The sequence below is a fragment of the Amblyomma maculatum genome, chromosome 1 (assembly GCF_055883805.1).
Source record: "Amblyomma maculatum isolate TAMU_Amacu chromosome 1, ASM5588380v1, whole genome shotgun sequence".
NCBI lineage: Eukaryota > Metazoa > Arthropoda > Arachnida > Ixodida > Ixodidae > Amblyomma > Amblyomma maculatum.
This window is the reverse complement of record NC_139344.1, coordinates 137,942,744-137,961,593: the sequence shown is the minus strand read 5'-3', so window position 1 is coordinate 137,961,593 and position 18,850 is coordinate 137,942,744. Positions and strand designations below refer to the sequence as shown.

General features: G+C 42.3%; 1 protein-coding gene across 2 annotated transcripts; it reads right to left on the bottom strand.

Moving 5' to 3' along the window:
* Positions 1-218: 218 nt before the first annotated feature.
* Positions 219-18,674, bottom strand: LOC146204048 (docking protein 5-like). Of its 2 annotated transcripts, XM_084589070.1 has the most exons (8): positions 18,471-18,674; positions 18,286-18,351; positions 17,784-17,867; positions 14,987-15,209; positions 14,253-14,369; positions 10,135-10,324; positions 8,082-8,229; positions 219-2,570 (listed from the first exon to the last, which is right to left on the bottom strand). In XM_084589070.1, the coding sequence occupies exons 3-8, from the start codon at positions 17,847-17,849 to the stop codon at positions 2,316-2,318; spliced, it is 999 nt and encodes a 332-aa protein (XP_084445196.1). In that variant the 5' UTR covers positions 17,850-17,867; positions 18,286-18,351; positions 18,471-18,674; the 3' UTR covers positions 219-2,315. The 2 variants fall into 2 exon arrangements, with proteins under 2 accessions (XP_084445196.1, XP_084445195.1); XM_084589069.1 differs by having other exon boundaries at positions 18,286-18,674.
* Positions 18,675-18,850: the final 176 nt, after the last annotated feature.

The window sequence follows — 18,850 nt, the reverse complement described above, 5'->3', positions numbered from 1 at the left end:
ATCAAACTTCTAAAAAGAAAGCACTTCACCTTCCCTTTAATGAGCTTTCAGAGAATTTCTCACTAGATGATCCGAGAAACATATTGCAATGTAAACAGTCCTTGCAATTTTAACACTTCTTTTTCAGCAGTGATAAATATTATTGGTGTATCCAGTCTTGTATAGATCTGCATGTCTATGAAATTAATATAAACAAACACATAACAGTGGACAATAGCTCCAATTATGCTAACTTTAATGAGGACTTGTTATATTCACTTCAACACAGTTGGTTAAACTGACAATTTCACATTAATCCTTCTGTCCAACTTGCCTGCCCGTGGTCCTACAGTCAACCGCTCGAAAAAACCTAGCACTCTGTTCACACTTGCATCATTTACGAGTATGGCAAGGACACCATTCTTCACATGAAATCTGTTAAAACCATTATAGCACGCAGCAAACTAACATAAAAGCATAAGATTCTATAAACACAAATTGCAACACTGCTATTAAGATTTCATGCAGGAAACAAACATCCACCAAACAAGCTTGATGTGTTTGCACGACCAATACAAGATGATACAAACACAATGGTTCGCCACTAAAAACTGGTGTGGGAGAAGCTATTAACACAGGCAAGAAACTGAAAAGCAGTGGTGCATTTGAACATTCCGAAATGTGTTCACATGCCTAGACATAGCAATTTTCTGCAATGATAGCAGAGAGTGATGAAATTGTGTAATGAGAGAAATAAAGGTAAACGAGAAAGGGGCTTCTCTTTTAAGCAAGTTTCAGCTAATTTCACCTTGCTCGTAATATTGGCAAAATATTTAATTCCATTGACTCCCCTTCATGCATCCTTGAATATGGAGCCGAATTGCGTACGTGTGAATTGCAAAGTGCACCAATAAACCTCGATCATTACACTTTGATTTAAAGAGAGAGAAAATTTTATTTAGAGTGGGTGAGAACTCTTTGCCCTAAGTGGGCAGTCTCCTCAGTCCAGGAACCCACAAACCCAAGCCATCTCCAGAGAATTAAATTTTTTTGGCACGGTACCCTTCTACTTATTTCCGTTGGCATCTGTAATATTTTTTTCATTGCAAGAAAAATGGGCTGCAGCATGGCTAACTCGGTGCCACACAGAATGTAGTCTTGAGCAATATGAACACTGCTAGTAAAGCACAAAGCCAGAGCAATGACAAAAGATATAAAGATAAATATACAACAGCATGACTTTGGGAAACATGAAAAATAAGCACACTTAGACAACCTCATGCTCATGCAGTCCAATTACAGTAACCTGTTTTATCTGCGCCATGGAATATAAGTCAGGTTCAGGTCAGCAAAGAACCTTGTAAGAACGATCAAAGCGTTCCCAATCCAACAGTTAAAATAAATATAAATGCCACAACATATAAAAAGCTAAAAAAAAAATGCATAACCATGTATCAAATTGCAAAACTTTTTGTGTTCACCAGCATTACTTCTTTTCAACAAGTAACTTGCCACTTCAAAAATTGAATTGAAAATTGATAAAAATTGAAAGGCTCATGTTTTTCGTTGCAAGTCAATCAATATTATGCATGCACATGCATATACATTTTAGGCAATGGTTTGTCAATACTGGTCCTAATATCCACAATGCACATTGTTCAGCCAAGCAAACAAACAATGTACACTTTTGTTTTGCTCCACCTAGAGATACAAAATGCTTTGTTTGAAGGAAATTTAAGCCCGAGAAGGTGAAAATCATCCGGGATAACAAGCCCGCTCATGTGCCCAAAGGTCCATGTGGAGCTGCTTCAGAGAGTTTTCGGAGAAATGTTTGACTGGTGCTTTTGCACCTGAGGTATCCACTAATTACAGAGGTTACATCTAACAGACCATTCAGAATAGCTGCAACACACAACTTTACAGCCAATAGAAATTGGACATTCAATAGACCACAGAGAATAGCCACAACACAAACTCTACAGCTTATAAAAAACAGAAAGAAAGGAAAAAAAGAAAACTCCATACCACAAAGCAATGGCAATAACAGAAGTTTTTTCTCTGTCACAGTTTGATGCACACGCTGAACAACATGTGAAGCCACATTCATGCACATAAAAACACGCAATACCCATACACCCACACGCATGTGTGCACACTATGTGCTGCAGTGAATATTCTTTTACCACCCCAAAGATAAAGACACATCTGAAGATTCTGGTACAGTTCTTTGTTGCTGTGAACTTCAGAAGCCCAATCCACATGTCCGCAGCTTTTGCTGCTCTACTGGCCATTGTCACTGACACATGCACAGCACACTCGTAGGTTTGCATCACTAATCAGCGTGCTTGAAACTGGAGCAGATGGGAACGCAGACTGCAGCGTGAGGCTCCTCCAACTGTACTGGACACACGCGGGGGGTTTAGAATGTCATCAAAGGACTGCGAAGTTGTAGGCATATCCCGCAGAGGCAGCAGTGAATGGCTGGTCCTTTCTTGGCTACCGGGGAGGTTCTCTGATGAGCTGAACTGCTGCAAAGGACTGGTGGAGTTACGGTATGGCACAGATGCTACACCGGTAGGTGGAATCAGGCTCTGCACAGAGAAAAAGCGGCCAATATTGTCAGCAGAAATTCAACCTGCATTTCTATAACTTGAGCCCAATACTAGATAAGAGATGAGCACACTAGTTGGACACAACTAACAAATATTCTGCTGCCAAACACTACTATAACTCTAATTCTTAACTATTTTGAAAAAAAAAAAAAAAAAAAAGAAAAAAACCTGCATTTACACATACTAATTATAATAATGAATGCCTTAAAAAAGAAGTCTTTTCAGAAAGTAAGGAACACTGTACTGCGTAGTATCTTATTGTACTAAGGTGCTGCTGCAGTGACAGTGGTCTAAGGGGAGGACTGCAGAAATAACCTTTTGCCATAGCAAAATTCGTTACCATTTTGAAGGTGATACTGTGAAATCTTGTTAATTCAACCCCAGTTAATTTGAAAATTTGGATAATTTGAACTGGGTCCACGCAAGTCTATAGCATTGAAAGCTCCCTCCAGACATGGGCATGCTTCAGAACTGCATAGAACAGTGGTGCCCGCACACCTCAGGCGTGTGCGCCATGACAGGCGCGAAGGTGATCAGAAGTCTGACCATTCTAGAAATTATACCTCAGCGACATAGTTTCAGTTTTGCCTCTCTTTAAATTCATGCCACCCATGCCATTGGAGTTTCATTTTAGGATGACATCATGCCGTTCTAATGCCTATGCATATTTCTGTGCTTCCTGCCGAGTAAAGTGAACATCGTCAGGTTTTGAGGATGCTTCACAGCAGGGTTTGTGTGGTGAAGCATCCTCAAAATGTGGCGAGGCCATTTATGAAGAGACACCACTGCTACTGCGTAGCGCTGCGAAAAGGGCCACAAAAGCACCTTTTATTTTTTTAGCAATTCTTCAGCAGTGTGTGTGAAGCAAAGCGCTTGATGAATCCGTGAAATATGACCGCTGCAGCTTAGCTTTCACCTCAGATGAAGAGATAACCACACGTTCCAGGTGTTCGTTAAATAAAACTACTGCAATTCAAACAACTTTCGGTAGGTTTTTAGGGTCGTTCAATTATTCAAACATTATTCCTGGCCGAAGCAATGCGATTTTACTGTAGTTTTTTTAAACAGAACATATGTTCATCAAAAGAATTGCTTTTACAATACCCAAATAATGAGACAATGAGTGTTGCTAAATACAGCTGTTTCTCCGGCATATAACTACAGTCAAATCTCGAACACCATATTAACAATTGTTTTTTTTTTTTTAAATTAACGAGTTTTTAAAAGATCCCCACCACATTTCCTATGTTTTCAATGTAAAAATACTTAAGAATTACTAATTTCAATATAGCGTATATTCCAGAATAATGTGCGTATTTTTTTTCGATAATCTAGAAACATCAGTATTACGAATTCGGCTAAGATTAACAGTGCCGCAGCTCGCAACTCTAGCGTGAAACAGAAACCGCTGTTTCTGAGTGTATAGTCCATGGGCTGTAAATATAGTCATCAGCATATATAGTGCCGGCTCCTAGCGCCACCACAAAGCTATGGTTTAATATGCAGTAGCCAGCAGGCCTAGCCGCCTGCCTTTTTTTTCTGTGTTGTGCATCATTTGCCGGTCTTTCGTTCGTACTATTCGCGCATGCGGGAAGTATTTTTTCGTCGCAAATTATCTTATTGCGCAGCTTGTGCGAGATCTGACAATGACTGCAGCCAGCGAAGGTGTCAAGAAGATAAAAAAGCAGCTTATGCTGCAAGAAATCGACACAGCAAAAAAGCGAATCGGCCTCTGCACACAGCTAGCATTGCCCACATCAGAAACCACGATGATCTTGAAAGACCGAGACAAGATTTTCAAACTTCGGGGAATACCTAAGATGAGGTGATATCAAGTTTTTGCGCATGAACAAAGTCTGTACTTGTCATATCTTTGTGCAATCATGTACCCGATGAGGCGTTGTACAAAGCGGAAGGTGTATGTGTTTTAGCAGTAAACATGTAATGTGTGTGGTCGTGTGTGCTGCACACGGCAGAAGACTATAACTGATTTTTTTCCAATAAATCAATTCTATAGTTAGTGCAACATTTGAGATTTCGCTTATCTGCATACGTGCCTACAGCCAAGGTATATTATTTTCATATCCACTGCCGTATAACCGCAGATTTTTCCTTACAACAATATTTCAAAATAACGAACAATTTTTTGCGGTCCGCATGATTAAATATATCAAGATTGGCCTGTACAATGGCTCAAGAACTGAAAAAAGGAATAAAAACTTAAAATACGAAAATCAAGCAGGATAAAATTGCAGAAAGGTGATTAACAATTTTTGTTGTTGTCACAGGGTGCACCCAAGCAATATATGAAATCCAGACACTGACCACGACCGTTTTTTAAAAGCAAGCCATTCTATTCCAAGACAATCACAGTTCAACCCCGCAATAACGAAAACCGTAAGTACGAATTTCTCGACGGAACAAAATATTTTAGTGGCCCCGGCCAACATTCATAAGATTCAATGAATTTCATCTCTGTCAACAACGAAATGCTTTCTAACTTCAATCCCACAACAACGAAGGTTTCTGAAGTAGCAGTCCACACATTTTTTTCATGCGTAAGCCACAGCAGGAAATTAAATCACTGGAACGCGTTTTAGTACAACAGTTTTAAGATGTTTGGCGCTTCCACGCTACCAATAAGCACATTTACGGATGCGGCCATGTTTGTTTACAAGTTGCTGATGATGACGACTGCGCGCCTGTCGTTTGAAAAAAAAAAAAAAAAAAAAAAAAAAAAAAAAAAAAAAAAAAAAGAAAACTTTTTGGCGGGCTGTGATTTGTTGGCAACCAGTTCAAATGGGCACGGCCGTGATGAGTTCTTTTTTTTTTGACAAAATTTGCCTGGAGAGTGCAATGACGGGCAATGATTTATTTTATTTTTAATTTTTTTATTCTCTTATCTAACTTTTGGCTCCGCGGCGCCTGATGGCAGCGGCGACCCGATACAAAGGGCATGATCATCACTATCATTGTACTGGAAAAAAATAAATAAATAAATAAATAAATAAAAAAAAAGAAGCCTCAGCACCAATCCAATCCAATTTTGGTTGGGGCCCAGCAGGCCACAGGTTCATTGTTTTTTTTTTTTGTCCGGCGAGTCAACGTGCAGCGAAGATGCCTCCTCCGACCAAAAAGCGGAAGTTTTTGACGCTGCAGGAGAAGACGGAACTCATCGCACAAGCTGCAAAAGGAAGGAAGATGGATATTGCGGAAGAGTCTGAAATTCCGTGCAGTTCGCTGTCAACGATACTTAAGTGCAAAGACAGCATCTTGGCTGCCCTGAAGAACGGAGCACGTGCACAGCACAAGACTGTGACAACGGCGACTTTTCAGGATGTAGCTAAGGCTGTGTATGCCTGGTGTTTAGAAGAGAGAGCCAACAAGGTGCCACTGTCCAGGGCCTTAATGCAGCAAAAAGCCTTCGGCTTCGCGTGCCTACTAGGGCATGACAATTTTAAGGGAAGTGCCGGTTGGCTGAGCTGTTAAAAGGCAAGGCATAATATTGTTGCTAAAGTAGTTTCCCGTGAATCGGCAAGCGTCGATGCGAAATCGGCATTAACTTGGATGCGAAAAACTTATGAAGAAATCAAGCCGAATACAAGCCCTGCGACATCTACAACGCCGATGAAACTGGCTTGTTCTATGAGATGCTGCCATCAAAAATGCTGGAACTGAAAGAGAGATGAAGCGCTGGAGATGAAGCGCCCGTTACAAGTGGATTTGTTCATGGCCCTGGAAACGGTGGCCGCGACGTGGATAGCAACAAGACAAACTATTATTCAGAACTTGTTCCAGCATGCGGGGTTCGCTACTGAGCAGCTCGCAACGGCCGCATCGCCAGGGTCCCAGCTGCCAAAAGAAAGGGCCGCACTGGTTAGCGCATGGCAAGAGCTGCGCGCCGTCGACGATACTGTGCCGGAGGTGTTGAACCCTCTTTGTAGATGAAGACGTAATTGTCCATGAGGAATTGACAAATGACACCATCATCAAGAATGTGTGCAGCATAACTGAGGAGAGCGACGACGAAGGCAGCGACGACCAGCTAGGGGAAAAGGAGGCAAGTCTGCGAGATGTGCTCGATGCTCTCGACACCATACGTTCGTTCATTGGTGCTCACGATGACGGTATTGCAATGGAAAGCCTGCTCAGTTGCGAGAGCAGGATTTTGACGCTGCTGCAAAGCAAAAAGAGACAAACGTCTATTACAGACTTTTTCAAATAAAGTTGCGCTTCCGCAGGCTCAGGTTCGTACTTATTTATCTGTACAGTCCCGTTTCTCGTGATAACGAAATTCTCGCGAAAACGAAAAATTTTTTCGCCCCCGGCAATTTCGTTATTGCGGGGTTCAACTGTATTATCTTATCCAGTGCAGAATGCTGACACTGTCAACCTGGAATCTACACTTACACTGCCATATACAACAGGCAAGTTATTCTCCAATGACATACTCCGATGATTGTAGTGCAGACAACACTTACACTGCCATATACAACAGGCAAGTTATTCTCCAATGACATACTCCGATGATTGTAGTGCAGACAACTTATCACAGTTATCTTTCCAGGGTGTAAATTAAGGAGGGGTGAGTGGCTATTTTAACATTCAAAATTTCGAATATGAACTGAATATGAATTCACATTCGTATTTGGAAAACTGATATTCACAAATATCCGAAAATTACTGAACACAACGCAAATTTCCAAAATCACCAAATTTGCAGTGCAGTGAAGGACCTTCTCGACTGTGCATGCAAAGCAAAGCACTTGATGACACTGGGTAACATGGCAATATCTTATATGCCGCCTCAGTGCCACTTCCCAAGAAAAAAAGACATATATAAAAAAAAGGAACTGCATTTAATATATAACTTCTAGATATGGATACAATAAGAGATGCATTGCAGCATGCAGGAGCCGAGGGGAAAAAAAAAAATAAAAAAACCTGTGTTATACACACAATGTGTTTAAATACAGTACACAAAAGTAGCTCAAAAATTTAGGGGACACTTAATTACATTATGCGCTGGGATTGTGACAGAGTTAACGGCCGAAGTCCACTCAGCTTGTTTCTCCTCCTTAGTCATTGCTGCTCGCCGTGTAAGGCCGAGGCTGCGCAGCCGCCAATACTCCATCCTCAGTAACATAATTCCATGGCTGCGCTCCTTACATTTGTGGGGATATTGCACTACTTGAGACAAACGGAGGCATTGATTCTAGCTTCATTCCAACCTGACAAGCGGAGCTCACACAGCCAAATGCAGCTGTCAACTGCTGCCAAGGCAGCCATCGCACTCAGCAATGTCACGTGACCAGTACACCTGCCATCTCTACCATACTGCATAACCTCATAAGGTCACATACCCACCAACCAATAAGCGCTCAGACCCTTCACAAGCCAGGTGACATCATCCCCACTGAAACTAATCATGCCATGTTTTCTTTCTGCAATGAAGTTAATGCTATCACATTGGCACAAAAAGAATGTTACCTGGGGTGGGGCTGAAGGCACAGCTTGCAGTCGCCTGGAACGATGGTGCGCTTCAGCAATGGCCAGTGTTGCCTGGTGAACTTTGCAGTAGATCTTCTCTCCCTCAAGGGTATGGAACACAAACATGCCTTCTCCAGTGGCACAATGCCTACAAGATGACAGAGCACATCATGCCACAGGTAATTAATTACAAGTGCCTAGGTTCATAAATGAAGCAGCTATAAAACTTGATGTAGACTGACTAAAGGCCCTGATTTTGTTATTAAAAATTAAGCTGAAATATGACAACCACCTTTCTAGATTAAATAAAGAAGCAGGGGAAGGAGAGAAATGGCCACAAAAATGAGACAGAGAGAGAGAGACTTTTATTTAGAGCAGGCAAGAAATATTTGCCCAATGAGTAAAAGCAGAAACAATACAAAAGCACAGCATTTCAGTACAGATATGAGCGTTACTACACTGTGTAGCTGTATTTCTGATATGTGCTGATTCATCAAAGTCCTGCTTTGGAAAAGAGCTCTGGCAACTCATCTGCCCCTCCTATTGTCCATGCCCAATCTAAAACACCTGCAAGCTGAACAGCCTGACTTGAGTTGGGACAAGGCCGCCTTCATCCCAAAGACAACACCAATCTTGCTGCATCACGGAACACTGCAAATCCCTAAACAATGAGTGCCACAACCAATTTTGGTCAGGACAGCTGATGGCACAGACCAGACCTACAGTATGTTACCAGCACCATGCTTTCAGATGCCTAGAGGCCACTGGCACCCAGAGACTAGAGGCAGTGCCCCGTAATGCTGTGTTCGTGCAGTCTTTATATGAAAATGGTTAAGCACAGTTCACATATTTGAGGAACTATTTTTTAGCGAAAGCCATTATTAGTCCTGCATTTTATCTCACAATTTAATGCATTAATTGCAAGGCTTCAATTCCATTGTGAATTAAGCAATGTGAAATACAACTGCAATTTAATCAGATATGAACCACCTGCCAAGTGGAGAGGAGGGAAACGCCTAAAGATAGCTGCCACAGAAAAAACCCAGAAGGCAGCTACCATGGACAGATGAGGTTCTGAAGCAGGCGGAGGAATGCACAACACGAGTGAGGTTGTCTCAAGAATCACCTGGTCGGGTGGCTACTAAAGAAAGTTGACATGCTTCATGTTGACGATAAGGAAAAAGGTGTGGCGAGGAAGGAGCGATGAAGTGAGCAACGTGATTTTGACCCACTCTGGTGATCATAAAGGTCTCGAATAACCAGCCAAAGTTAATACGGGATGGGGCGCCACCGGCTGGTCTAATGTAAAACGAAACAACCATAATGATTGCCTTCATACATTTCAAAGCCCCTGAGACTACTTCTTGATATGATGTGCATAAATATTCGAGAGAAAGGTACACTTGAGGAAAGTGTGTATCAACATATACTGCCACCTTTCTCGGAGGAACAAACAGATTAACTTGAGATTATAATTATGTTAGTTCATCAATTTGGAGTGTCTTACGTTCTATTAGTGCACACTGGTGCGGCATATTAATAACATCATTGTAAGCAATGCGTAAGGTAAATGGCTAATCCAAAGCTAAACTTCTCTTGCTGATCAATACACTAAGCTGGCCACCTCCGCTCAAAAATTTTTTGTAACCCTGCAGCCCTGATTGAATGAGACGGCAGTAGATTCAACAGTGCTGCAGACAAGGTGTGAAGTAGAGTAGAGAGCTGCGATGCTAATTAGGCTATTTATAGCCAATATCTTGAGCCTAAAGAAAGGTAGTATTGGGACCCCATTCATAGCACGAGCATTAGGCATGGCACTTAATACTACCACAGCCATCTTAAACGACGCCAAGACGCACTGCACAACCTTCCAAGAAATGCACTACAAGCTCAACTATGCAGCTCTGACTGTTATGTTCACCAATCTATGACCCAACACAGTGACCCATATTTAAGATGCATGGGTGCCCATACTAAAGCTTGATACCACAGTGTAGTCCTTTTCTCAAGATTTGAGGAAGATAAGCCAGCAAGCAAACATGCACGGGCCTACCTGCCAGCCTCAAAGGTGAACTTCGCTGGGTCGCTGCCGTAGCGTCGCAGTGCAGTAAGCGGCCATGCGGCAAGCTTGGTTCTGGGGCTCAGCAGATCCCAAAGGTATATGTGCTCATGGGTTACCTGCAGCAGGCACTCTCCAAACACATCCAGCTTTGGGCTTGGCACTAAGTACACGTGAAATTGTTCTGCAAAAAAAAAAAATAAGCACGATGTAGGCTACACAACTGCCCCACTCAAATATGATTGACATATTTTCATTCTGCTGAAAATCAACACAAAAACAATAAGCCGACTATATATATACATAATCCACCTATGTATAAATTCAACACAAAAACAATGTGCAGACTATACACCGACATAACGCATCTACGTATAAATTCTTTCTCGACCTGCGGGCTAGCTGCGGCACGTTTTGCATATGCCGCAGTTTAACCTTCAGCCGTGTGACTAGCCAACTTCTTTTTCGCCTTCTGTCGCCGCTTCGCTTCTTCTTCTACATCGCACACCTGCTGCTGCTGCTTCACACACCTGGCAAACTTGACTCGTGCGGGTACGTATCTCCACAAGTATACAACACCACAAGTATACAACATAGCCTGACACAATGCCACACAGCCTTCCAGTCTCCTGGCTGCCCTTTCCCTCCACCACCACCGCCGCCCATCTGGCTAGCCTCCTAGAACCTCCCCCGTCAAAATGCTCTCGACACCTTCATGTCCCTCGCCGTGTCGTCAGCTGTGGTGTCCTTGAGGTCCGCAGACATCTATGAAGGAGTCTCCCGCTTCTGCTTTGTCTATTTAGGTTTAGCCGCGCTAAACGTTTCCTTAACATTTTTTTTGATAGACTTTAACCAATTTTTTTTCCTTGTTAGTAATGCTTCCAAGCTTAAGTGCAGAAAATTTCAAAATTATATCTGAAGAAAATTTTTTCTAGAGATTTCTTCTCTTCTACACTTCTTGGAAGAACTGGAGACTAGACAAAAATGTAGCAGAAAACTGGCTCTACCCTTCCTACACTTCTGAATGCATGCTAGTACTAAATGTCATGGCACAATTTTTTTTCCCTTCAAAACAAAAATCTTTCGTTGCCACTTTTCTGATGTAGTTGTCACAGACGTGTAAGCTGGAAACAAAATATCATACCAAGAACTCTCAACACAACAAGCTCGAAAAACAATTTCCATTGCATCTGATACGGTTTAAGGAGTCTAGCAAAGCGAATGGAGTCAAAATGGATTTAAAAGTACTGGAGGGATCAGCTCCACAATAACAGCCCAGATAAGCAGTTTTGCGAAAAAGAGTTCAAAGTTCAGCATATTTACTTCTCCACAATGTACCGCAGTTGTAACCTTGGGCAGTTTTGAATGCAGCACTAATTGGCTATCTGGCCTTTTACCCGGTACACTTATGATGGCCCTTTTCTTCACATGGCATACATTTCAGCTCCTCATAGTACATCACTGAATGGTAGCAACAATGCTCAGAGAGCTCGCTTGTGCTTACATGACATCCACAGCATCCTATGCAGATCAAGACACTTTTCTCAGATGCACTATCAAGCACCACCACAGCTGATAAAAGAAATTTGAGCATTCTTTTCAACAGACTTCAGCAAATTAACTTAGAACAGAAAATAAATCATATCAGCAGATACTTAGAACACAGAATATTTCAGTTTTTTGCTTTTGAAAGTCATCTCCCCTATTCCCTGCTGCACTAGTATGATCACCCAATGCTTCAAAAATACCTTTCTCCAAACCTACAAATGTTTGATTAGCACAATACCTTGATCTGACAATCTATATGCATTATATAAATTTCTTGCCTATAAAATGCTTCTCCCTGGTAAATCACAATGTTCTAGTGCAGGGACTATCAAATATCTTGGCCTCTGGGAATCCAATCCCACCAGCTTTTAGAAAGTACTACGGGAGCCAATGCATCTCTGCTCTTGCCCTTCCCTGCTGGACAAGCTTGCAAACAAGCTTGCAAAAAAAAGAAAGAAAGAAAGAATATATAGATGCACGAGTCCTCAAAAAGTGTGCACATTCTATCAATAATGACTGGCTCTAGCAATGAAACAATGTGCTGTGAAATGATATAGCATGGTCAGTTTCCAGAATAAATTCGTGAAAGAAACTCTGAGGAAGGGGCATGCTTGGCTTAAGGTGTTCAAGAATCTAGAAAATGCAATCCAAACAACCCCAGTATTCCTTCACTGTCTTTTCTCGGATTTCTTTGAACTGGGTTAGGGAATCCCAACTTCTAATGAACCAAAAGCTTAAATAATTAAATGAAAAAAGGAATATCGCTGGGCCAGTTGGTTCATAATTAGCATCGAAACGGCATGAAAAATGATACAGGGAAAAAAAAAAAAAAAAAAAAAACAAGCACAGCACTGACTTTTTTCTTTTTTTTTTTCAGTTGACAGAAGAATAAGGCAGAAAGCCCTTTCACGATCACGGAGAACAAGTGCAACCAAGGTCCTCCATGAAAAGCCGTATATCCAAGTGCTAAAATTTGTTCGTTCCATCAGGAGTTTTCTTGATGATGTCAATATCATCCAAGATGTCTGAAGAACAGGCTGTACAAGCAGTCAACATCACTAGAAAAGCCGCAGCCTGAATTCCTAAAAATTAAGCCATAATCTTTGAACCGAAGAACTCACTCAGAATTTTCTTGCAGAGCCTTGTTCAGAACTGTCAGCATGTGCTAGTATGAGGTCACTTAGCAAGGTTGCAATACAGGATCCAATGCACACTCCTTTATGTTGGAAGCACTAGTGCCCCAAAATGGAACGGAGCACACGAACGAAGGAGAGCACTCTTTCCAAAGACAAGTGCTCACTTTTATTTTGGGGGCACTAGAACGACAACCTCTCCCTTAATTCAATGAAGGTAGGGTGCAGATAGAAGGACAGCAACTCAAGAAAGCTTTCAGTGTCTGCGACAATTCTGAAGACAGACGGCTCCTTTTTCGCCAATGCATTCTCTGATGGCACCACACGGGGCATCGCATGGCAAAGAATAATACGTCCTTTGGGTCAATCAAAAAAGGACTCGCCCACCTCAGACACTTGCTTGTCTTCCTGTCCCATTTTTTTGTGCCGTTTCTTTGCTTAACAATAAACTGACTAAAACAATGAAAACCGTGCACAAAACTTCACTTCCTATTGTTGTATACAGCCTTTCCTGTTTGCCAATGAGAAATGATTAAAAAATCTGGGTATCATAGTAAAAGGTACATTGCAAGTGCATTTTGGCCAAAGAAACTTTCCATTATGAATAAGAAACAAAATATAGTGGTAGTGTACATATTTAGTTACAATGATAGACAATGACATTAATGTAATCCATGCAGTGTTCATTAATTCTACTATTAGAAATGCACTGTTTCACAAACAGCTGTGCACAACTATATCGAAAGTACTGCCATCAGTGGAAGAAACACTACTCCCAGCAGGTGGCCTAGAATCTCACATGATGTAGCAAACGGTCTGGCAGCAGGACCGAGCCAGAACAAAATGCAGGCAAGCAGATGGGATAAAAGGCGAGCATTAATTCAGCGGCTCTGCTTTCATAGCCAAATGAAAGGAAGAGGAGAAAAAGAAAGAAGGTTACCGCTAAGGCAGGCATGGCTTTCAGCGTTAATGAGTGAGACAGAGCACACAACAAATCTGAACAGTTCCGAAGTTCGTAACACATGGCAAATGTGCTAGCAGACTTCATTAAAAGTGGCACCTGGCTATGATGAGCATTGCCAGAGGCCATTTTTAAATAAATGCTGCAAACTACAACCGGCTGCTCACGGTGCTAAAAGCAAAGTCCTGGCATGTGTTATCAGAAGCACAATCGAAGCAGTGGACAAAGACCGTCTTGTTGAGGACATTCAGGTGGCTAACCACAGCACCCACAAAAGCAGCACTCAATTATGTTGGAAAGCGTCAAGTATGGATGAACTAGGCTCGTCAAAAACAATGAGGGGGTTATATTGCATACTGAGTGACTGGACCTACTTGCAATACAAAGTCATTCAACGTTACAAATCAGACACAAGATATTATTCAGACCATTCAAAGAAGCTGCTTTTCTGAAAAACAAAGAATGCACACCTTGAAGCTCCTTCTGGATCCCCGGACTCAAGATGTCGGGCTCCCCAGCAGAAAGCCCAGACTGTGGCTCAAGGCACTCCTGCACCATCAACTTCACCCACGTGTCTGCCTCCAGGTCTGCAACAAGACTCACTATGTCTCAAAAAGTACAAATGAAGAACAGCTGATGCAGCTGTCTTGTCCTTAAAAACCCATCTGGGCCCCTCTGAAAGCACTTCAAAATGTTAAATGATGAAGTACACATGTGCACAAAAGTGGAGAGACCACGCGAATCGCTACGATTGCATTTTTTTTTATGTGCCAGACGAAATTGTTTGGGCAAAATGGTAAGTATATTTAGGAGGGTGCCCTATGGACATCTCAGAAATAATCGCTTCGCTGTACCAAACGCGAGGTCTCTCCACTTTTGCTCATGAGGGTACATGCCAGCAGAGCCCAAAGCACTCCTACGATTACAGTAGTGCCGCAGCTTTTGTCATATCGGGTCGTGATTAAGCTGCCTCAGCAGCTTCTTATTTCTTTCCTTTTTCCAGAGAAAGTGCTGAAGTGTTTCCAAGGCAACGAAGCCACCTGTGTGACATTCAATCACAGCCAAACATGCATGGGCACCTCAAAATACACTCACTACTATGACATCAGTGACACTGTGACATAAAAAGTGCAAAGATAACCACAATGCTCTTTTAGGGGCTGGCTGCAAACAAAGCTGCAATCAGCATCCATGAGACACTTACCAGAATCGCAAGCCACCGACTTCACTGATCCATCCTGGAAGCAGATGGAGAAGGCATGCTTTCGGACACTAGACGGTAAACGAGTGATGCTAGTGGCTGGCGTCAGAAGAACCACCTTCTGGCCTGTGTGAGCACGGGCATGCTTTTCCTCAAGGTATTTTTCCAGACGACAAGCTGTTGTGCTGGTTGCCTTGCGGAGCACAAGCCAACGGCGTTGCCACACCTGCAGGCATAGACATGTGAAAAACCACCCAGTTTAGCATCTTTCACAACCTGCATGCTACCTATTAGTGCCACTTTGCAAGACCGGGAACACAGAAATAATTCTTTACCATTAAATACCAGCAGTATATAAAAAAAAGAAGGAAAAACTTTTCACAGCAGAAGAAAACAAGATGCCGTATTTGCTCGCATACTGGTCGTATGAATAAATACGAAAATCCTGCATGCGCGGAACAATGTGCATGTAATGTGTGTGCATTAGCAACTAAATGCTGTGAAGGAAATTTCGAACATGCCGATGTCTATAGGTACCATTCAATTTAAAGAAGACAAGTTATCCGAAATTCTAGCTAGCTTAAAAACAACACTCATATTACAAATATACAGGAACCTGAAACTGCACTACCATTACATTCGATGCACTGAGGTGCCACCTTGGCCAGCATGTCAAAATTAAGCTCGTTCTAAAAGGCAATACCAACCCAGCAATGATACTAATAGTATAAGATCTATGCTGCCCCTTATGAATGTCTGTCTGCCTGAACTAGCCACTGAAAAACAGTGCTTGGGTGTTTAAAAGCAAGTGACTGGCTAACACACATTCATGCCAAGCATCATGCTACATGAATGGTTGAAGTGTGAAGCATTATCCCATTTGCAGTGGTTCAGCTAGCTTCTAACATAATGTACTGTCTGGAGGACAGCACACTTTGAGGCATAGACAATGAAAAGAATAGCCAAAGAATGAGGGAATGACACAAAAGAAGAAATGAATGTGAATGTTGTTTCAGGCTGTAGCACAAATTCCACTTTTTCCATTTTTACAAATGCAAGTATCAGAATCAAGGACGCATTGAAACCAGGTAATTATGAGAAATTCTGAATCTCCTCGACACATTTCATATCTCTATATGATGCTTTTCTGATCATGCTCAGTTAGTAAACCCAAGCTGCTTTATGCAGAGTCCTAAAGATATGTGTTGGAGCCACTGTTTGACCTTCAAACCTAGAACCTAATTAGCTTGAAAACAACTTTTAATATTTATTTTTAGGCTAATTGCTCTGTTTGTACAAAAGCTATGATCAAGCAATCCAATCCACCACAGTGGCTCTGTGGGTAAGGCATTTGGTTACTAAGGCCAAAACTATAGCATGAAATCCTGACTGTAGCAGCCACATTTCAATGCAGGTGAAGTGCACAAGATGCCCGTGTGGTATGTGATTTCAGTCGAAGTTAAGCTCTCCAGGAGGTCGAAATTAATCTGGAGCCCTCCACTATGGCACTTCTCTCTCCTTTCATCCCTTCCCACCTGATGTCGGCTGAGGTATCCACTGCGAGTGGCACAGCTACTTTGCCTTTGTTGTCCTAATTACAAATTACTATTCAGACAAACTTGTTGTCTTCAGAAAGATGGTCTAATCATTAGACTAGTAATCAAATCTTTATGACAAAGCTCTGACAGTGACATCTCATACCATTTTAATGCATGAAAGGTTCCGCTCTAGCTTTAGCACTTGGGGACTTCTTAGACCAAAATGGATCACTGTATTTTCCTCTGCATTAACAAGGATCAAAGCAAAATGTGAAAACATGAATATTAACAAAAAGATTTCCCAAACATTTGGTTTGGTTTTGTGGGGTTTAACGTCCCAAAGCGACTAAGGCTATGAGAGACGCCGTAGTGGAGGATTCCAGAAATTTCGACCACCTGGGGTTCTTTAACGTGCACTGACATCGCACAGCACACGGACGCCACTCCGTTTCGCCTCCACTGAAACGCAACCGCCGAGGTCGGGTTCAAACCCAGGTACTCCGGCACAGTTGCCTGGCGTCTTACCACTGCACCACCCCGGCGGGGCCCATTGACTGGATGGCAATAATTTATGGAGAGTAATGAACCATATTCTGCCAGTATGGCTTCTAAACCATTAATCCTTATTTGGTTCAATTTTATAAAAATTCCTTAACTTGAATCTGAGGAACTAGGCTCTAGTTCAAGACCACAGCACAGAACAGTTTATGAAACATAACACAGTAGATATGCATTGACATTAGATTGCATTCAAATACTAACCACACATTTTTGACCATGTAACATCAAAACCACAATTTGCAACAAGTACAGGGAAATTTGAAACTCATACAGGATGCCAAACAGGAATCATGCACATAACTTTTGTGTCAGTTCCCATTTCACTTCCTTTACTAATACAACAAATATTTCAATCAACATCCCTCAACCTGCACAGATGAAACCACTCTAATGTAAAATGTGGTTTCAACACCAGTGAAAAACATGGCAAATTTTTGACAGGTGAATACGGCGTCAAAGAGAGGTAAAACATGCTCTTTCTTAGTGCGCAGCTACAGGAACTTGAAAACGGCACGGAAATTTTGTGCCAGGAGGAACACAAACAGTGAAGTGCGTATCATGCGCGTGTTCTCTACCTAGGATACTGACCATGAAGTTGGAAAGTGCATGACGCAGAAGTTCTTCAAATATGTAGAAACACACACATGCACGCACGCACGCACGTACCGACACTCACAACAAGCAGGTCAGTGCCTACTTACGCCGATGTTACGACTGCGAACACGAACGTAGCCTTGCTTGGCGATGTCACTGGTGTCTGTTGCCATGGCTGCACTGCCCGAGCCCTGCAGAAGTTTATACACAATGTTGCACGATACAACTTCGGACATTTAAATTATCAATGGTTCACGACATGCATAAAAGGCAGCTCATTTCAAATATATGTTACAAACACTCTCATTAGCAGTAGCTTACAGGTGCAGAGACAATCTAATGAGCATCACTTGTTGATCCAGACCTACAGGCAAGAGAAACTGCACACACACACACACACGCTTGCCGTAATCCATGTCAGCTTCAGCTCCAAATTTCAAGCGCTCGATTGCAAGGAGGAGACTCGCAGGTAGTTTACAGTTCACCGTAACGAAGTATACATCATGCTTCTCAAACTAGGCTGCACGAATTACGTATGCTGAGATTACGAGATGCTGAAAAAAAGAAAAAAAAGAAAAGGTGTTAGGCCTAGCAAGTCTGTCTGCTTACCTGAGACCGCGAAAAGGTTTGGCACTTATTCTCCTCGGCAGCCTAGGTCCGTGTGTCCGATTTCGCCTGCGAAGACGCGGGGCGCTTTAGTGCCAAGCTTCGTTCCATGCTTCCCTTATCTCCTGCGGTACAAGTGCTGCTCGGGTTACACTGAGATCTTCGATCACAGCCCGCGTCAAACCCACTCGGCATCCGCCTTCTTTTTCCGTGATCGTCATCAATCAGGTTGGGGCCACTTCCTTCCCAGCTCGCTCGGCGGCTCAGCTCAGCCGGCTCGCTCCTTACGTGGGGCACCGCTGCCCAGCCTCTCTCAGCTTCTCCTGCTCTCTCCACTAACATTGCTCTCCACCACACCTCCGCGTCTTTGCCCTTGCTCTCCCGCTAAACGGCCTTCTCGCTCTTTTACAAACGAAAGAGAGAAGGTGAAGAAGGGTGTATCGGTGTATTATGAAATAAGGTACATAGAACAAGCATATCTGCTAAACTGTTGCTTTATAAATTAAATTTATAATTTTATAAGCTCAACCTTTTGATTTAAAATTTTCTTTACAAACGAAAAATGTAT

Bases quoted from the DNA above. Each gene is read 5' to 3' on its own strand.
- LOC146204048 (XM_084589069.1), bottom strand. From the start codon at position 17,849: ATGGCAACAGACACCAGTGACATCGCCAAGCAAGGCTACGTTCGTGTT. The intron at 14,370-14,986 runs GTAAGTGTCTCA...GTCTTGTTGCAG, and splicing joins GTCGGTGGCTTGCGATTCTG to ACCTGGAGGCAGACACGTGG. The intron at 8,230-10,134 runs GTAGGCCCGTGC...GTCATCTTGTAG, and splicing joins TTCACCTTTGAGGCTGGCAG to GCATTGTGCCACTGGAGAAG.